This window comes from Kalmanozyma brasiliensis, assembly GCF_000497045.1.
Source record: "Kalmanozyma brasiliensis GHG001 unplaced genomic scaffold PSEUBRA_SCAF15, whole genome shotgun sequence".
Taxonomy (NCBI): Eukaryota; Fungi; Basidiomycota; class Ustilaginomycetes; order Ustilaginales; genus Kalmanozyma; species Kalmanozyma brasiliensis.
Window position 1 is genome coordinate 91,544 of NW_015961954.1, and position 18,630 is coordinate 110,173.

General features: G+C 57.4%; 7 protein-coding genes across 7 annotated transcripts; 3 read left to right on the plus strand and 4 right to left on the minus strand.

Annotated features, from left to right (window-relative positions):
* Positions 1 to 3,946: 3,946 nt before the first annotated feature.
* Positions 3,947 to 5,770, plus strand: PSEUBRA_001682 (Aminopeptidase P N-terminal domain protein; the record flags this gene model as incomplete). Its single annotated transcript, XM_016434908.2, has 1 exon — positions 3,947 to 5,770. One exon carries the CDS (start codon positions 3,947 to 3,949, stop codon positions 5,768 to 5,770), a length of 1,824 nt encoding a protein of 607 aa, XP_016293597.2.
* Positions 5,771 to 5,963: 193 nt separating this feature from the next.
* Positions 5,964 to 6,959, minus strand: PSEUBRA_001683 (Glutathione S-transferase, N-terminal; the record flags this gene model as incomplete). The annotated part of the gene is made up of 1 exon (XM_016434921.1): positions 5,964 to 6,959. The coding sequence occupies one exon, from the start codon at positions 6,957 to 6,959 to the stop codon at positions 5,964 to 5,966; it is 996 nt and encodes a 331-aa protein (XP_016293598.1).
* A 307-nt stretch (positions 6,960 to 7,266) lies between these two features.
* PSEUBRA_001684 (Methyltransferase domain protein) lies at positions 7,267 to 8,214 on the plus strand (the record flags this gene model as incomplete). The annotated part of the gene is made up of 1 exon (XM_016434900.1): positions 7,267 to 8,214. The coding sequence occupies one exon, from the start codon at positions 7,267 to 7,269 to the stop codon at positions 8,212 to 8,214; it is 948 nt and encodes a 315-aa protein (XP_016293599.1).
* Positions 8,215 to 8,566: 352 nt separating this feature from the next.
* PSEUBRA_001685 (Acetohydroxy acid isomeroreductase, catalytic) lies at positions 8,567 to 9,790 on the minus strand (the record flags this gene model as incomplete). The annotated part of the gene is made up of 1 exon (XM_016434929.1): positions 8,567 to 9,790. The coding sequence occupies one exon, from the start codon at positions 9,788 to 9,790 to the stop codon at positions 8,567 to 8,569; it is 1,224 nt and encodes a 407-aa protein (XP_016293600.1).
* Positions 9,791 to 11,749: 1,959 nt separating this feature from the next.
* On the minus strand, positions 11,750 to 12,826 carry PSEUBRA_001686 (Band 7 protein; the record flags this gene model as incomplete). The annotated part of the gene is made up of 1 exon (XM_016434930.1): positions 11,750 to 12,826. One exon carries the CDS (start codon positions 12,824 to 12,826, stop codon positions 11,750 to 11,752), a length of 1,077 nt encoding a protein of 358 aa, XP_016293601.1.
* Positions 12,827 to 14,115: 1,289 nt separating this feature from the next.
* On the minus strand, positions 14,116 to 15,783 carry PSEUBRA_001687 (DHHA2; the record flags this gene model as incomplete). Its single annotated transcript, XM_016434927.1, has 1 exon — positions 14,116 to 15,783. One exon carries the CDS (start codon positions 15,781 to 15,783, stop codon positions 14,116 to 14,118), a length of 1,668 nt encoding a protein of 555 aa, XP_016293602.1.
* Positions 15,784 to 17,284: 1,501 nt separating this feature from the next.
* PSEUBRA_001688 (Acyl-CoA thioesterase) lies at positions 17,285 to 18,361 on the plus strand (the record flags this gene model as incomplete). The annotated part of the gene is made up of 1 exon (XM_016434913.1): positions 17,285 to 18,361. One exon carries the CDS (start codon positions 17,285 to 17,287, stop codon positions 18,359 to 18,361), a length of 1,077 nt encoding a protein of 358 aa, XP_016293603.1.
* Between the last annotated feature and the right edge of the window lie 269 nt (positions 18,362 to 18,630).

The following is an 18,630-nucleotide window of genomic DNA, read 5'->3' on the forward strand; positions in this document are numbered from 1 at the left end:
ATTTCATTCTTTCCTCGCCGTCCCGCGTTTGCAATCTCAAAGTGCGGCAACCAATCAAGCCTGCGCATGGCTTGCAAGGCTTGCTCAGGTACGCGCCGGAAACCCACGGGCTGCAGTCGATCAGATCATCTTTGGCAGCCACGGCTGGCATTACGGCATCGTAGAACAGTGCAGTGGCCTATCAACGCCGGCAGACATCTACTGTAGGCTAGTGTCGAGCAAAATGAGACAATATCGAGACAGCCTGACAGTCGGCAGTTGGCATAGGAAAGAGGGTCGCAGCAAGAGTGCCGTTGGTCAGAGTGAAGTCGGATTGGTTCCGAGATCCTCCTTGTTCGTTGTCCGCCACAGTCGTCGTTGTCGATTCAGCCAGGGTTTGCTTGTCTCAGGTAGCGCGCCGCGGAACACCACAAAGAGTCAGTGAAGACTGCCATGTGCTCTGCAAGCCCAGTCTCAGAACTTGGCTCTCGAGGATGGGTCAAGAGGTGGGGGGAGGGGAAAAAGCAAGATGTGCAAACCAGTTCGTCGGAGTCTTTCGCGCAATTAATTGTCTGAGATGCCTGCCTTTGAGGAATGTCTGTTCTGCAAGTCTGCCGGGCGAACATCTGTGACCTAAGCGAACCAAACCCTGCGACGGCAACGCGGCGGAATTCCAATTGCAGCTGGGAGCACCGTGCAGCGCTTTCTTGGCAGATCCTTCGGGGTCGGAAGCCTGATCCGCCAAGCACAACGACCTCTCGGATGAGTCTGCAGAATGAGACGAGAAGGAGCTTGTGGCATGTTCCGACTCTGCTTCATGCTCAGGAGCATGCTATCAATTCCTTCAAGTAGCCTCAGCCACGCGAAGGTTTCGTCGAAATTTAGACTCGCCTTGCAGGGCTCTCCTTCAATGTGCAGAGTGCCGAGACAATGGAGCCCCATATCCTGCAAGCCTGGTTGGTTCACGTCTTGCCTGCATAACCGCATTCCTGTTCTCTTGATTGGCTTGATTCGCAGTCCATCGCAACAATGGGTCCCGACGGCACTCGGCGGCCGTGGATATCGCTTGACGATAAGGTGATGGCCAGCCAATAATGGGCGCTCCACTTTCTTTGTAGATCAACACCCAAACACGCACCACACAACCCACGGGCAAAGGCTGTGCCGTCTCTATTACTATCAAACGGCGTAGCGAAAGACTAGGTCTCAGATCCGACACGAGGAGGGCGCTTCAGTCGCTCGGAAAGCTGCAGTCGCTACAGGTCTGAGCCCCAGGGTCATCTCGTTTTCCTCTGCCAACCCAGAAGCGAGCCACGCATTTCGCTGAGGCTCCAAGCTCTCCTGACAGCGAGGCTAGTGTGCCATGTATGATGTAATGGCCATGACTTAAAGCTTCTCCTAGCTTGATGTGCTAGCCGAGCCTCATTCGCCGTTTGCCTGAGAGCCGAGGATTTTCCAAGCTCAGCTCGCTTCATGTCACCCGAGTCACAATATTATAAGGAAATCTCGACGCCCAACACGACTCAGTTCACTTGGCCAGCCAGCCTGTTCTACAGAGAAATCCTCGAACACCAACACCTTTCGAGTGGCAACCAACACCTCAGCTTCACGTGAAGCGCGATGTAACACCATAGTCATATTTCTCATCGCCGACCCATCGTGCCCTGCTTGTCTCAACTCGGAGCGAGGCGTCCAATGGCAGCGGGGCAGCTCAGACCCGTTTGCTCGGCCCAGTCCCACTTCAGGGACGCTCGACATAACGGAATCGTCGCTCAGACCTGTGGTCCAAGATGCAGCGTCGCAAGATGACCTCAGTTGCAAGCAACGTCGATCAATCGCCGTGTGCCGAGCTGCACCGCCAGGGCGACACGGGGCTCAGGGACTTGCATCCTGGCACAATGAACAGATTGTTGTTCGGCTGAACGTAGCCGGCACGCTGCGTCGATAGCTCTTGACTGCCTTTGCCTGAGCTCTGGTCAGAAGAGCGCTTACTTTCGCGAAACCCACCCAAGAGCGAGTCTAAGCGGGACCTCTTAGCCCCTCGGCTGGGCGGCGTGGACCGTCCGTCCAAACCTGGAGAAGAAACTTTCCCATGCACCATCTTTCCGAAAAGGGACGAATTCGTGCGAGCGGCACAGTTGAGTTAGCCGAGCACTTTCGCCTCGCCCGGACCTCGAGGTCCTCAGTGGGCGTGTCATGGAATGCAACGGCATCTGAACGTCCAGGAGTAGCTTGCGTTCCAAGTCGCCGAGTTTGACCCTGGGGGACGAGCACTCATCAGGTTGCTATTTCGGCTTGGCCAGCACGATTCTGCAAGAGCACGGAAAGACCAGCCCGAGGTGGTAGCACTCTGCACCGCAGCCGGAAGCCTAATCAGGTCTGCCGTTGAGGCGTGTACCTTTCGAGAGACCCATGAAGGCCAGCAAACGGCCCGAAACGCCTTCTCTGGACTTGTCACGACGTGCTTGGCGCCGAGCCCACAGTCATCCTTTGCCAAGCACACCCTCACGGCAACTTCTTCCGCGATACACTGGCTGCGCCCACCCGCTCGGGACGTCCGGTACAACAAGAGCCATGGAGCCAAGATGCCGAGCTCGGCAGGTGCGTGTCCAGATAAGGATGGCAGATGTCAGCAGCGCTTTATCCTGTCGTCTGGGTCTGTGCGAGACGGGTTGCACGCAGCCCACCCAGGTCATCTTGTGACGATCAGCGAGCGTTTGCTCGTTTGACTTCACTGGTCTGAGCACATACGCAACTGTCTTTCGGGTTGGCCTGACGTTCACATCCTGCCCCAAGTGTGAAACAAACGGCTCACCCCGCATGGCCTGTGCGGCGGAGTTGTTTGCTGCCCCGCACATCAAACACGAAGCTGGATCATCTGAGGTATGCAATCAGTGCGGAGTCAGAGATAAGGTGGTGAGCTGATCGCTCAGCTACGAGTCAGGGATGCCGAGGCGGAGCATGAGGCGGAGAAGGCGGGGTCCAACTGATAACAATTTAACGGCGGACCATGCTGGCTAGGGCCAGCAGGGCCAGCTTCTCAGGCACGATAAGGGTCAAATCGGCATAGCGGCTGCGTAACGCACGGGGCCGAAACACTGACTTCCCCGCAATTGCGCGTCCGCTTCTTCAGGGTCGCCTTTGTCGGCGCGGAGCTAGATGCCTTGTCATTGTCGGCACACTGTCTGCTCGCAGCCGAAGCACGGTTCACAAAGTGTCTTTCGTCGCAGCCTCGTGAGCTACCAACGTCCACAATGGCCTGCAACGCCATTCTGCTTCCGGAACAGTCCCAGCTCGCGCAGATCACATGAGGAGGACCGTTGAGCGCATTCGAACGATGATAGCTGCGGGGCCAGCGGGCGTCCAAGGGGTCGCGTAACCTTGCAAAGACGCCTTTGCAGCGCTATATGGTCATCTTACCCAGCCAGAGTCTCGATTTCAGAATCACACGAGGTCGTCACGGCACCTTTTCCTGCTGGCTAGATGACCGATGTGGTGTGCTCTCAGGTCCCCGCAATCACAGCCACGATTTCCACACTTTACGGCATCCTGCATAGTGTGGAAGCGCACATGGCTAAACGTGCCTGCGTCGCCGTGTCGTAACGACGCAGACAGATAAAAACCGTGGGAAGTGGGCTGAGACGTCGATCTCCAAGTCAAGTGTCTGTCAACATCGTGTGGCGCCAATCGAAGCAGCTCGTGCTTCTGGGTAGCAGGTGGCGTGAGCGCAGTTCATGCTGTGGGTTCCTGATACGCACGAATGACAGGTGTCAAGCTGAACTCAGTAATAAGCATTACATAATGCAGGGGCAGACCCTGACGATGTCGGAAAAGGAGCGGCTTCGGCGTCATGCAGCTCTTCCGATATTGGCCTTTTACTCTCGCCTGCACGTCATCTTCAACACATCTCGGTCTGTATTCGCATATCATTCTTGATCGAGCCCTCCCAAGCAGGCCGCTACTCAAGATGGCTGCCAGCTGGAATCGGAGCTCGCGGATGCTGTTGAGTCAGGTTCAACGCAGCAGCGGCGCGAACCTGGCATCCAGCAGTAGCAGAAGCATCATTCGTGCTCGTCGGGCGGCTTCCTCCGCAGCGAGACTCATCGACGATGAGGACGCTTTCCCGCTCCACTCTTCCTCATCATCAGCAGCTTCGACGAGCTCAAGCACAGGCCTGCACGGCGATCGCAAAAGGACCTACGGACAACCGCTTCCACATTCGCATCCACACTTGTTTCCGCGGCGCGGTGTGCTTGGCTCCGAGGATGCGATACTTCGGCCTGGCGATCGACTTCCGGATGCTTCGATCTTCGACGAAGGTATCGGCCTCGTGGCGACCGAGCAGCTTACGCCGGGCATTCCCAAATCCGAATACGAAGAACGACGCAAAAAGCTCATGGACCGATTACCGGACAACAGCGTGGTTGTCGCCATGTCGGGGAGGGTCAAGAGCATGAGCGGCAATATCTTTTACAAGTTTCGTCAAGAGACCAACTTCTGGTATCTGACGGGCTTTCAAGAGCCCGACTCCGCCGTGATCCTCGAGAAGGATCCCTCCAGCCCACGTGGCTACAAGATGACCATGTTCGTCCAGAAGCGAGACGAACACAACGAGACATGGAACGGACCTCGCACGGGTCTCGATGGTGCTGTCGACATTTTTGGTGCAGACGAGAGCCAGGAGCTTGACCCTGCGATACTCTTGAATCACCTCAAGCAGATCCTGCCCAAGTACACACATATTTACGTCGAACCACCAACCCAACCATCGACGCCTCGACGCGGCGCCACAGCGACCACAAAGACGGGCAACGTCCTCAACTACCTCAGCCCACCCAGCACCGGCCCCTTGGACCTGTTCTCCAAAAAGTCCGACTTTGACGCCGTGATCAAGCTGCTCGGCGACACGCGCAAGTGTCACTCGCTCACACGCGAGGTGGAACGGCTCCGGTTCAAAAAGTCGCTCAACGAAATCCGGGTCATGAAGCGCGCTGGGCGAGCGAGCGGCGAAGCAATGGCGGAGACGATGGGCTTTGTCCGCCCCGGCGTATCCGAAGCGCAACTGCAGGCCGTCTTCGAATACCATTGCGGCCTCCGAGGGTCGCAACGTCCCGCATATGTACCCGTCGTCGCCTCAGGGGCCAACGCGCTGACGATCCACTACGTCAACAACGACCGTCTCGTTGGGCCGAATCAGCTGGTCTGCATCGACGCTGGCGGTGAGCTGGACGGCTACGCATCCGACATCACGCGTGCCTTTCCCTCCAACGCCGACGGCATGTTTTCGGAACCGCAGCGCGATCTGTACAGTGCAGTGCTCAACGTGCTCAAGTCGTGCACCGCACTTGCGACCGAATCGCAGTGCTACACGTTGGCCGACCTGCATCGTCGATCGGTGGACTTTTTGCGTCAGGAACTCAAGCAGATCGGCTTTCAACTCACCGGCGGGTCGCTCGAACGCATCCTCTATCCACACTACATCGGACACTGGCTCGGGATTGATCTGCACGACTGTGCGTCGGTGGAGCGGACGACCAAGCTGGAGGAGGGCGTGGTGGTGACCATCGAGCCAGGGGTGTATGTGCCGTATGACGATGCATTCCCGAAGCATTTCCAGGGAATCGGGATCAGGGTCGAGGACGATATTGCCGTGCAGGCGGATAGCAACATCGTGCTGTCCAGTGCGGCGCCCAAGGAGGTCGTGGATGTTGAGGCGGCATGCAAGCGCTTCTTGGATCGACAGCATACGGATGCCGACAGACCCGGCTGGCAGCCCGATCTCACGTCGTGAGCACCAATCACTCTTTTCATCTTTCATCTGCATTGCATTGCGTTCACCGCGTTCCTCATCAGCATGGCATGTCTCGCATCTTACGCTGCCAAACTTAAAGGTCGTTGATGATGTTGCATGGGCCTGTTGCGTTTCTAGCATGATTGATATGTATCCAAACTTGGTGTGTCTGAGGAGCGGCGAAGCGATCGCATCAGTGCAGCCCGTCGCCGTAAACAGTCTTGAAGCTCGGCCTTTCGGAGAAGTTGGTCCACAGACCCCTGACCTTCTCGCCGACCTTGCCACCGCTTGCGCCGAGCACGGCGTTCAAGCTCGCCAAAGGATCCTTGTCGCCCGTCAACCCGGTCGCCACCGCACCGAGCCTCGCGAGCCACGGGATGACATGGAGGTCGGCCAGACTGATCTGGTCTCCCAACGCGAAGGGGCCCTGCACCACGGTTTCGAGCTTGGCGAGCGTTTCGCCGACGGCCTTCCATCCTGCGGTGGTGGCCTGGGTGAGCTGTGCGATGGCGGCCGCGTCGCCGTTGACGTAGGCGCTGGTGAGGAGGGCTTGGGATTCGATCTTGTTGGCGTACCACTTCTTGAGGTTCTCGTGAATCGCCGAGGACTTGGGATTTGCCGAGCCATCGAAGGCCTTGCTGGCCGAGCCGCTTTCGAGCTCCCGCGCGTGTGCGAGTAAGGCGTTGTTGCGGTTGGTGACGAACGTTCCTGGCAAGCCTCCCTTGGCGGCGTTGAGCTCCGCCTCGCTCCTCGCGCCGAGCAGGAGGAAGTTCGGATCGACCGATGCGTCGTGGACCAATCGAATGATTTCGTCGCTCACCGCCTTGCCTTCGATCGTGGCCGGTGCGAGGATGGGCGCGGGAGCAGCCGCCTCGTCCCCAGACACGGCCGAAGCTCGCCGACTCTTGTCCAGAAACTCGAGAATCGCCTTGGTGTCCGTGATCGCGCGGAACTTTGTTGCCACTTCGGCGGAGGTCGTCTCGAGCAGGGGGACGACGAGCGTGGGAACGGTGCCCTTGGAGTTGATGCGCAGGTAAGAAGGGTCGAAGTTCTCGGCTTTGACGAGGTCGACGGTCTTGATGTCGATGTCCGAAGAGGCATAGCCCTTTTCGACCAGCGCCAGACGCGGAGCAGAGGCCCAGACCGAGCCGTCGAACGTGTAGAGCGTTGCTTTGGGTACTTCTGACATGGTATCGAAGGTGAAGTTGATTGTTGGAGGAGTAATGTTGGAGAAAAGGGAGGTGGTGATTGCGGGAAGCGAGGTTGGTTTGTGCGTTGATTGGCGTTTAGTCACGAGCTCGTGGCGCTCGCGGGGCTGATCGCTTGCAGAAGCAGCTGCACCACGACGTCGCTGTCTTGGAATTCCGACTTTTGTACGCGGCCCTCCGCTACCCCACTTTTTGGGGTTCGACTCCACCTTCGCATCGACACCGCTGAGCATCATCCCTCGTCACAGCTCTCGACTTGCAAGCGTCCGTCGCACAGAGGGAGCCAAGATGCCCGTCTCGCCAGGCGCGATCATTGGTCGGATCTTTGTTGCGCTCTCCTCGATCTACCTGGCGCCTTCAGTGCCTCCACCCTTCCCGGATCGCCTCGCGCAACTCGACCCGTCCTCATCATCGCTGGACAATGAGATCTACGACAACCAGTCGTTCGACTGGGGCCGGTCAGGGCTGGAGCTTCTCAACCCTGCCCGTGTCGGATACTTCATGGACAAGCTGCATCGTCATGTGTCAACTCATTCGAGAGGGACGATTACGATCCTCGACCTGGGGTGTGGAGGGGGTCTTGCGATTGAGGCGATCCACTCTGCGCTTGTCGCCTCCGCCTCCGACAGCTCGACTATCTCACAGACCAAGTCGGGACTTGTGGTGGACGGTCGGACATACAAGCTGATCGGCATCGACGTGTCCGTGCGCTCCATCGAAACCGCTCGTCAACGTGCAGCATCCAAGTCGATGTCAATCGAGTATATCGTGGGCGACATCTACGCCCTCCCCTTTGACGCCGCCTCGATCGACGGCATCATCTGCAGTGACGTCCTCGAACACCTCTTCGACCTCCCCTCGGCATTCCATTCCATCGCCCACTGCCTCGCTCCCAACGGCTTCTTCTCGTTCGACACGATCAATCGCACCCCCACCTCGTACTATCTTACGATATGGATTCTGCAGGATTTGCTCAGAGCGATGCAGGGCGACGCTCACGATCATAGGATGTACGTCACTCCGTTAGAGGTCCACGCCGTGATGCGACGGAGCGGCCTACGACCGGGACCGGACAAGGATCTGGTCGGGATGAGACCAGGGATTAGATTTCCTCCAGTGGCGCTGTACAGGCTCATGACCGGACAAGGGTTCATCAACAGCGTGCTGGCAGACTTTAGACTGACGAGCGATTTGAGCATCTCGTATCTGCATTGGTGCGAGAAGCCGTCGTCCTAGCGCGGAGGGTGTTGGAAGAGAGAGCGCATTGTAGCATAGGATACCCTTGATAGTCCAATAGAGACGAGATTTCGAGCCCAGAACGGTTCACAGGCCGCATAAATTGCACAATGAGGCTGAGCAGGAAGCGAGTACGACCCCCACAAGAATGCAATCGAGCACACGGACGAAGACGCAAAGCGAAGCAGAAACAGGGTTGTATCAAGAGAAGGGTAAATGTACATGGGCTGTCACGCCAATGAGCGAGACGGCCGCACTTTTGAGTTGCGCGTAGAGTCGACGGATCTAGTCAACCCTTCGAGCCGAATGACTGGCATCGTCATGCACGATGAGAATGCTAGCAGCCTTGCATTTAGAGACCCTTGGCGGCGTTCTCCGGGCGGAGAGCACGGACCTTGTGGCCGACCTTCCACATTTCCTGGGCGGCGATGGCGTCGGTCTCCTTGTCGAAGTCCTGGCGGTAGGTCTTGCGGTTGCCGAACTCGAGCGCCCTCCTGGTCTCGCTGCCGTTGCGGACAGACTCGTAGAGCTTCTCGAGCACGGGCTTGCAGGCCTTCTCGAACTCGGGGGCCCAGTCGAGGGCGCCACGGCGGGCGGTGGTGGAGCAGGCCTTGTACATGTAGTCCATGCCGTTAGCGCCAACGAGGGGGTAGAGCGACTGGAGGGCCTCCTCGCAGGTCTCGTTGAAAGCCTCCGAGGGCGAGTGGCCGTTGGCACGCAGAACGTCGTACTGGGCCTTGAAGAGACCCTGGATACCGCCCATGAGGCAGGCACGCTCACCGTAAAGGTCCGAGTACACCTCGCGCTCGAAGGTGGTCTCGTAGAGGTAACCACAGCCGACGGCGACACCCATAGCCGAGACCTTCTCGAAAGCGTTGCCGCTGACATCCTGGAAAACGGCGATGGAGCCGTTGATACCTCGGGACTCGAGGAAGAGCGAGCGGACGGTACGGCCAGAACCCTTGGGGGCGCAGAGGATGATGTCCTTGTCCTTGGGAGCCTGGAAGCCGGTCTCCTTCTGGTAGGTGATCTGGAAACCGTGCGAGAAGTAGAGGGTGTGGGTGTTGGGCATCTTGTCCTTGATGCCGTCGTAGACCTTGGCGCAAGCAGCGTCGGAGAGGAGAAGCATGGCAATGGTGGCCTTCTCGGCGGCCTCCTCGATGGAGAAGAGGTTCTTGCCCGGCTGCCAGCCGTCATCGAGGGCCTCCTGCCACGAAGCACCATCCTTTCGGACACCGACAATGACGTTCATGCCGTTGTCACGCAGGTTGAGACCCTGACCGTGACCCTGCGAACCGTAACCAAGAATGGCAAAGGTTTCGTTCTTGAAGTAGTCCTGGAGCTTCTCGAGAGGCCAGTCCTCACGCTCGTAGACCTTCTCGGGGATGCCCTCGGTGAACTCGATGGTCTTGAGACCACGAGCGAGCGAAGGCTTGGCGGCGGCCGAGACCATCTTGGTGAGCGAAGGGCGGGCGGTGGCAGCGATCGAAAGCGATCGAGCGGCACCGGCAGCACCACGACGGGGAGCGGAGCGGGTGGCGGCCCTGAGGGCGGTTCTTGCGACGTTGGCGTTCATGTTGATGGGATGTCGACGGGGGGTAGAGTGACGACTTTTGTGGATGTGATGATGGAGAGAGGAAAGAAGAGCGAGTTGGGTGGCAGACGGGGACAAGTCGGGCTCGCTTTGACTTGCAGGAAGTTGCTTGGCTGCGTGGGTGGGCGGCCAATTGACTGGCGAGAAGAACTGCTCTTCCTCTTCCTCTTCCTCCTGCTCCTTCTCGAGCGGAGCGGGCGTGACAGGGCGACGCAAAGCCACAGCGGCAGAGACACACACATACCGACAGTCTAGATCCTTTTCCTTCTCGTGTAAAATGAGACTGCCAGCTGCAACCTCTCTTTTGGTGACTCTTCCCTTCGCCCTGTCATTCGTCCCCGCTTGACTTGAGCTGCTGCTGTGGGTCACGCAAGGCGAGGAGGAAAAAAAAAATTAAAGCTTCAGTTCTTCTCGCAATACAAATCCCTGTGCCACTCGGATTGACAAGTAGAAAATGAACAAAGGTGTTCATTACAAAATGCTTCTCCCTGCGGCGTCCGCCTTGATTTCCCCTTTCAACGAGTCACCTTTTCTTCCAGCCTGTCCGCTTCATTTCTTCTTAGACGCTTGCTGCTGTCCGTTCTGCCCTGTGATTGGATCTCGGTCGGTGACCTGTCAAGACCCACCCAGCATTCAATGTGCTCGACCTCACGCTTGCAATCTTCGTGATCATTCCACGACTGTCTTTGTGAAAGCAGTCTGAGGCTGCCTTTCAATCGTAGCGAGCTGCTTGCCCAATCTGGTCCGCTTAGTTGGCCAAGTGTTGACAGAAGCAGGCAAAGAGGGGCCGGGAAAGCACCGACTTGGTTGCGGGCAGTTCTTGAGATCTAATCACAGAATCTGGACCCCGACGAATCAGATTTTTGCTTCTTCAACCGAGCGAACCGGTTGCATCTGATGCCGCTGAAAGGACTCGATTGGACGCCCGTCTATTCGCCGAGCTGCAATGGTGGACCCCTCGCTTTCTGCTGACATCGGCCATCACATCGGAAGTGGCTCGGGCTCGATCAATGCTGGGCAGCAGTGGTCACAGCTTGCCCATTTATGAGGACAGGTTCCATCCAGCGAACCTTCGCTGCGAGGTTGTTCTGAGCTGTCCAAAGTGAGCGCAAAAAAAGAAGGTCGAAAAAAGAAGCAAAAGAACTGCAGCACCTAGGATTCCCGCGTGGTCCCCCACCGCAGTACTGACTAGGCGATACCTTGCTTAACTTCGCAGATCGGACGGGATGCGGTGCTTTCAAGGTTCTATGGCCGCAGATGTCAGATCAGCCTGTTTAGCGGTATATTAATCGCGTTTCAAAGTGCTCCTCTGTAGTCTCAATGAACATCGCCGCACAACCAAGCCTCCCTGCTGCCATCTAACTTACTGTTTCCACGGTCCACAGTCAAGCACGATGTCACCCCTGTCTAGCAGCCCAGCGCTCTTTGCACACACGCGAATGCAGTCGGCCCGTTCCTGATTCATCGACTTGTCGCATCACAATAAGCGCGCTTGGACCGTACTCAAAAGCGTCAGGCACATGCAGTCTTGGTGACAATAAGCTGAACAAAGGTATCATTGATCTCGAACTCTGGGTATGGGAAGGCTCGATGACGGTCTGCATCGACTTGGAGGTCTGAGCGTTGGCGTCGGATGGTCGGGTCGTGCTAGAGTTGCTGGCAGTGCTGCGCTGCGATTCGACGAAGAAAGGGGAGCGAGGAGGCCTGAGCGCCGCGACCTGCGTGTGGCATCGACCGTTTAAGGAGAAGGACGCTTCGAGACATCTTTCTCTCTTCCGTCCACCATCTTCTTCTTTCTCCTCTTACCAGCATCCATCTCCCTTTCATCTCTCGTCCAGCTGGTCGTCTCGGTCAAGCCCGCCTCGGCCTCCATTCGACATAGCACCAGCACAACCGACCTCGACATGTAGCTCGACACTCTAACGCGCATATCGACCCCGCTTACATCTCAGCAAGCTGGCTGAGGGCAGCCGTGCTGAGCATGTTGCCCGACCTCGATCCGCTAGCAGCGTTCACTGCGGCGGGTGGCACGTTGGCACCGGGGCCAGTGCCTCCAGGGGGAAGGTTGTCGTCACCCGAGAGATCGTTGAGGTTCATCGGCACGAAGATGACCTTGCTGTTTGCGGTCTTGGCCATGGCCTGCAGGCTCTCGAGCGCACGGATCTGCATGGCACTCTTGGACGCCAGGATATCGGCAGCCTGGCGCATGAGTCGAGCAGCATCGACCTCGGCCTGAGCAGCAATCACCTTACTCTCGCCGATTCGCTTCTGCTTAGCAGCCGAGCTGAGCGACTCTTGCAGCTCCTTGGAGAAGACGATGTCCTTGATGAGGATGCTTTCGACCTGGACACCCCACTTCTCGGCGATATCACCAACAATCTCCTGCACCTCGAGGGCCACCTGCTCTCGGTCCGTCACCAGCGACTGGAGGACTCGGCCACCGATGACGTTTCGGAGGGTAGTCTGGGCCCTCTCGATCAGGGCGGATCGGACGTCGGCGATACCGAAGGAGGCTCGGTAGGGGTTGGAGATGTGCCAAAAAATGACGGACTCCGCGCTTATAGATACGCTGTCACGAGTAATGGCCGTTTGATGGGGTATGGGCGTCGTGTTGATTTTGACGTCGACACGGCGTAGAGTTTCGCTGCAAGGATTGATCTGCACTAGACCAGGGTCCTCCGACCTATAGAACTGGCCAAAGCGCGAGATTAAGCCGACGCTGCCTTGTTCGATCTCCTTGTAGGGGTTGGGACAGCAGAAGCAGAAGGGAAGCTGTCCAAAGCAACCAGCGACGGCGCCGATGCCGTTGATCAGGGAGCCGTAGAAGCCGTGCTCGACCGTTTCGAGGCCGAGGTTCTGCTTGTAGGAAGGCTGCATTTCAGAGCGCTTGAGGGGTTGAACGGTCACGAGGCCGCCAGTAGTAGGTCGAGCAGCAGACGAGCTGACCATGGTGGGCTTCTTGATGGCATCGCCGTTATGCGAGCTGCCCGGAAGGGTATCGTTGCCGAGTTCGGACATCTTGATGAAGCAAGAGGTGACTGAAGGGTCAAAAATTGGAGGCAGAAGGCGTGACTCTGCGATCGGATGGTTGTGGATGTAAAGCTCGATCTGGTGACAATCTGACGGTATATATGCCTTTGCAAGAGAGGTGGGTCCGGTGGGGACGAGGGTGGGGAAAGGGGCTGCCGGAAAGCTGAGCCAAGTGGAGCTGCGCAGCGCAGTCCAAAAGTGCAAGAGAGCGCCAAGCGGAGTATGTGCATCCGCATTCACTCTTTTTACGCGAACAGCTTTTCGGCAGGCTTGCTTTGTGTGGTCTCGTGCCGGATTCTAGATTGGACCCTTGCAGAGAATGACCTGACTCTCTCGCTTTCGGCACGATGGACAAATAGCCGAACAGAGCTCGCCTTTGGCTATGTGCCGTACAATCGACTCTCGCTCGCAGCCTTATCAGCGTGTGTGTGGAGACGCTTGGCTTTCCGACGGGACCGCCTTGGCACTGTTTGGTCCATGTGCCATGGCTTCGGTGCATCCGAATTGGAGCAGCGCTAGTCAGCTGAGCTTCGAGCACCTTTAGTCGGCTTCGCCCGAGATTTATCCTTGTGACACTGCCATCCTGACCTGAATCTGACATACTGTATATCATGTCAGTATGGCGAGATGTGGGCGACAGACGCAAGGATGGCCCAACTATGAGATTGCCGAAGTTGCTCGAGCATGAACAAGGACCTGCAACTCACTACGTCAGGGCACGCTTGGCCTTCACGAGTGATTTCGGACGAGGGACACTAGTGAGCGTGATTTCCATGCAGAGAACAATCTACGCCCGTAGATTTGTCTCGCCTGACCGGCTCCGCTTCATTCCCTACACAGCCCTGTTTATGCTCTCCTCCATGGTGGTACCCCCGGCTGACGCCGGAAGCGTGGGACCCTTCTGCCCAGCTGCAGGTCCCGGCAGAGCTGTCCATGCCAAGACATGCTGAATAGGAACGGACAGCCAAGACCTGGGGTTCGGCAGCTGTCAACGCCATGCGCTCATCGCACAGACCGGCCACCTTCGGGGCTGGTCGGATGGATGCCTCTTACTGTTCCGCGGAACCCGGTCAAGCCGACAGCCGGCGGGATCGCCGTTCGTCCCATGTCCTTGTGACTTGTCAGGATCTCTACCTCACTTTGGCATGCTACCGAACAGTCACAGTCACGACAGCACGTCCTGCACAGCCTCAACCGGAGGGGTCAGTATCACCTTGAGCATTGGTAATCTATCTATGCCAAGAACTACCACGGCTCCGTGCCGCCTATCAGTGCCCTTACAACTTCCTCACCGCCGCTTTGAGGATGGTAGTGACGGCGGGCAACACAATCTTTCGGTTGGCCCTTGCGTTGGCCTGCTGATACACCTTGGCCCATCTCGGCTTTTCCGCGGTCGAGTTGTCTTCCCTCTTGCCTTCACTGTCAATGCCCTTGACGCGCTCCTTCTTGCCACCTGCGCTCTCTGGCAGTCTCTGTCCCTTCCACGGCTCTTCGAGCATCAGTCTTCGATCCACTTGGTCCGCTGCGACGTGTGCATCCGCCTCCAGTCCGCGTCTCAGCTCTTCCCACAGCGCCGAAGCCTTGCTCGCTTGCATAGTGCGCGGTGCGAACGCCAGCACCAGCTCTCGTTTGTGCTTGCCAGCATTCACCTCGCCCTCCGGCACTCGGAACGAGCCTGTCATGACGGCTATGTCGATCTTGCGCTCCGCCATAAACTCGTCCAACACCTTCCACCACGCCGCCCACGCCTCTTTGACTTCCTGCTTCGGGTGCGCCGCGTCGGTGAGTCGCGGCGTGGGACGGTCCTTGTGCAGCCACTCGACGAGGCTGATGGGCACACTGGCGAAGCCCAGCTTGAGCGCAATCTCGGCGTGAGCGGCATCCGAGCCTTCGGGATGGGTGAAATCGAGTTCTTTGTAGTCACGACGCAGCAGATCACGCCCGCTCAGATGCGAGACCGCCTGCTTGGACTGCGAGAGCACCTGCCAGTAGGGTGCGAGGACAATCTTGGCACTCTGCGTCGACGAGTCGGTGTCTTCTGACGGGCTGATCGGTTGGATCGGGTCTATCGATGGTCCTTTGGAGTCTTGTGTGTTGTTGAGAGGGGAGAAGGAGAGAGCAGTCTGTCGAATCTGATCCGACGTGGCTGGGTTGCCAAAGGACGAGGCCGGGAAGAGCGTTTTGATCGCATCGTAATCAGCTTGAGTCGCTTTGCCTCGTGGGGCGCCTCGAAGGTTGTCCGTATCGATGATGATGGCGCTGATTAAGAGATCTGCCACCTCGCGCATCCCCGCGTCGGCTGGAACCGACTTCCCGAAATGCTCTGCAAACAATTCGGCGACCATACTGCTGCAGCTCCCCACTGGATCCTTCGAAGGCGACTTGACGATCCTCAGCGCCGCATTCGCGTGGTCGCCAACATCCTCGTGGTGGTCAATGACGATGTCCACCTGACGGTTCGCTGCCCTTGCTCCGCCCCACGGTCCTGTTAGGGAAGGGTGATCCACCAGACCGATCGCGACATTCGCCGATGGCGCGAAAGCATCGGAGTCGAGCTGCAACCCCAGCGTCTGTTGTACGTCATCGAGGTAGAAGATGTGCTCAGGGTTGATGCCCGCCGCGCGGAAGGCAGCCGTGTTCTCCGGTCGAAGCACATCGTCCGTGTGCATGCTCTGTATCAACGGTACGTACGTTGATGGGGGGAGCTTGTAGCCCGAGGGAGGTCCATACCGCGACAGGAGATAGCTCAGCCCAATCGCACAGGCAGCGGAGTCGAGATCACCCGCCTCGTTGCCCATGATTAACGTGAGCCTGCCCTGTGAGCTTGATCCGGCTTTGAGATGGGCAGACGCATTCTGCTTGGCCTGCACCAGATACTCGTCCAGCGTCAACGACTTGACATCGGCAGTCCCATTCGAAGTCGAGAGCGAAGACGAGGAAGCCATGATGGCAGAAGGTGCTTGCGCCGAAGACGGCTTGAGCGACTCTAGGCTTGACAGTAGTGTTGGTGTCCGAGGTTGGCTCTGACTCCAATGTACAAGGTCGGTCAGAGATAAGAAGATGACCGACGAGACTGCAACGAAGGCGAGTAGAGCGATCAGACGAACGATGACCTGTTGGCGTCCAGCGGCGGCTCTTGTAGTCTGAAATGAGTAGATAGGCTCGTACTGCTGGGGCATGGGGTATCTAGGTGGACCGTTGGCCAACAGGGTGTGTTGCGGTCGGTGATCAGACAGGCTTGACCAATGTTGAACGACAACAACCGGCGGGCGAGCGACAACCAAAAATTGACTTCCATATTCCGAAAATCTCGTTGATCATTTCAGCACGTGGACTCGCCTTGGGATCAGGTTGGGATGAGTGCTCTTGCCATGCATCTTTCAGGAGCTTTCACGGTTTGTCACCGCTGCGCATCAACATTGCTGTACATCACAGCTTGAAGCTCAAATAAGCTCTTTCCTGACGACGTGCTCTGTCGGTACCGTTGGAGCGAGACTCGTCCAATCAAAGATGTCGAAGCAAGTTGCACAGCAAGAAAGGGATATTTGTCACTGCAGCTGCAGCTGGCGGATAAACAGGATGACCGACATTACCTTGTGCTGTTCGCTTACCGGTCTGCGTCGTTTGCATAGGGCAATCCGCGTGTTGTCAAGAGCCATCAAACCCGAGAGGGTTCTAGGCCCGTCCCGCTCAGTCCCTCCTCTGTATTGATATCACCGAAGCTGCTTACATGCAGTGCTTGACCGACTTCAACTCAAGCTCACAGACGACATGGCAAGTCGCCAAGAGAGCGAGTCCTTCGTTGCCAATAAGCTCCTGGCTCACCGGGGCTTCCAACGGAAGCCTCTGAAAGGACCTTCGGCAATATCTTTGAGACAGCGTTACCAGCATGAAATACCACTCCTTGCGGACCTTGAAGAACAGGCTATCCGTCTCTCGTGAGGCGCAGCTTGCAGCTTGCAGTGGTCCAGGTTGCCGGGCCGTTGCGTCTGCGTTTCGACAAGTCTTGGCACGACTTCTACTGTATAATGGAGAGCGGGTGACTTCCTATCTGTACGACTCTCTATTGCCCGAGCTCTTTACAGCTGTCATGCAGTCACCTCATGCTAGGCGAGGCCGTTCCTGATCTGTTTTTCCGCAAGAAATTTCCACAGGGTCAGCAGGGATTCACAGAGGTCATCCGTGGTGATCACTACCGGCTATCAAGCGAGTTGTCTTCCCGACCAAATTCTCGACAGCATAGCCCACGGAGGTTTCCTTTTAAATCTCAGCTGCTCATGCAGTCGGTCCCTTGCCTCCTCCAGCTCCGCTCACATTACCCATCCGCATCACCTCCATCTCATCCGACATACGATCACCGTCGCATCTCAGCTGCCGCCTTACCTGATCACCGCGCCCATACAAGACAAACTCAAACCTTATTTATCGCGCTTGAGTCGATTCAGGATGGCGGCTAACTTTGTCGAACTCGTGCGTCTGCGCTCGACATCGCAGCCAGATGTCTACGTCTCGTGCTCCAATCCCGAGAAGATGGGCAACCCTGCCGACATTGCCTACGGCGGCTGTGTGCAAGCTCTATCGGTGCAGGCGGCGTTCAAGTCGATCGAAGCACGCAGGGAGCTGCACAACTTTGAGATCCACTCGCTGCTCGGTGTCTACCTCGGTCCCACGCTCGCCGATCGCAAAGTCAAGCTCACCGTCACCACAATTCGCAACACGCGCTCGTTTGCGACCCGTCGAGTGACTTGCACTCAACTCTTCAACGACGGCTCAGAGAGGAGCACCTTCACTGCCACCATCGACTTTACCGCCCCCAACAAGATTGACAACGCCAAAGCAGGTGCACCCTTCACACGCTACGGCAGGAAACCGAGAATGCAGTATGCGCCACCGGAGCAGCTGCCGTCGATGACGGACATCGTCTTGCGCAAGGTGCAGGAGCGTAAGGTGAATCGACAAGCGGCGGATTACTTGGAGAACGTCGTGTTTGCGCTTAGCAAGAAGGTCTCGGTCAGCGTGTTCCCGCCGCAAGGGCTGCACGCACAGAATGCGATCGGACTCGACCCGCTCGCAGAGTCAGAGCAGCACTCGGCCAAGCTCACCGACCGCTTCTCTGTCGACTGGGTCAAGTCGCTCCAGGACCTGTCGGCACCGCCTCACTCACCAGCAGAGTCGGCCGTGCAGCCAACCGACTTCAAAGATGTAGGCGCGCCGCTGTCGGTCTCGACTGCGTCGGCGAACGCATCCTTCGTGGCTTTCATGATGGACGGTGCACTTTCGTTCATCCCATTGACGTTCTCGCGGATGACGTTGACCGACGCTAGTGCCGTCTCGTCGCTCGACTGCGCTCTGCGCTTCTTCTCTGTGCCCGACATGAACGACTTCCACCTCAGAGAGATGCAGACCATCCAGGGCAACGACTGCAGGACCTATTCGGAGGCCTTCCTGTGGGACAGGAATCAGAGCATGGTGGCTAGCATGACACAGGCCTGCATCTTGCGGCCCCACCTTCACAAGCTGTAAAGCACATCCACATGGACTTCAACATATATCTATGAATGTTTCCTCTTCTTGGACTTGCAATCGCTGCGGTACCAATGAGTGATGTGATGTGATGTGAGTCTTGAGATGAGGTCGGCAGAAGCCAAAAGGTGATGCACGCCTGGGCGCCTAAAATTTCTGGACCCTGAAGTCGCCATACCATCCCGTGCGTGATCATCGGCAATCTGTCGCCTCGCTCTTTCTTCCGTTCAACCACCGTCGCAACATCCCCCTCTTGGACCATTCCAGCC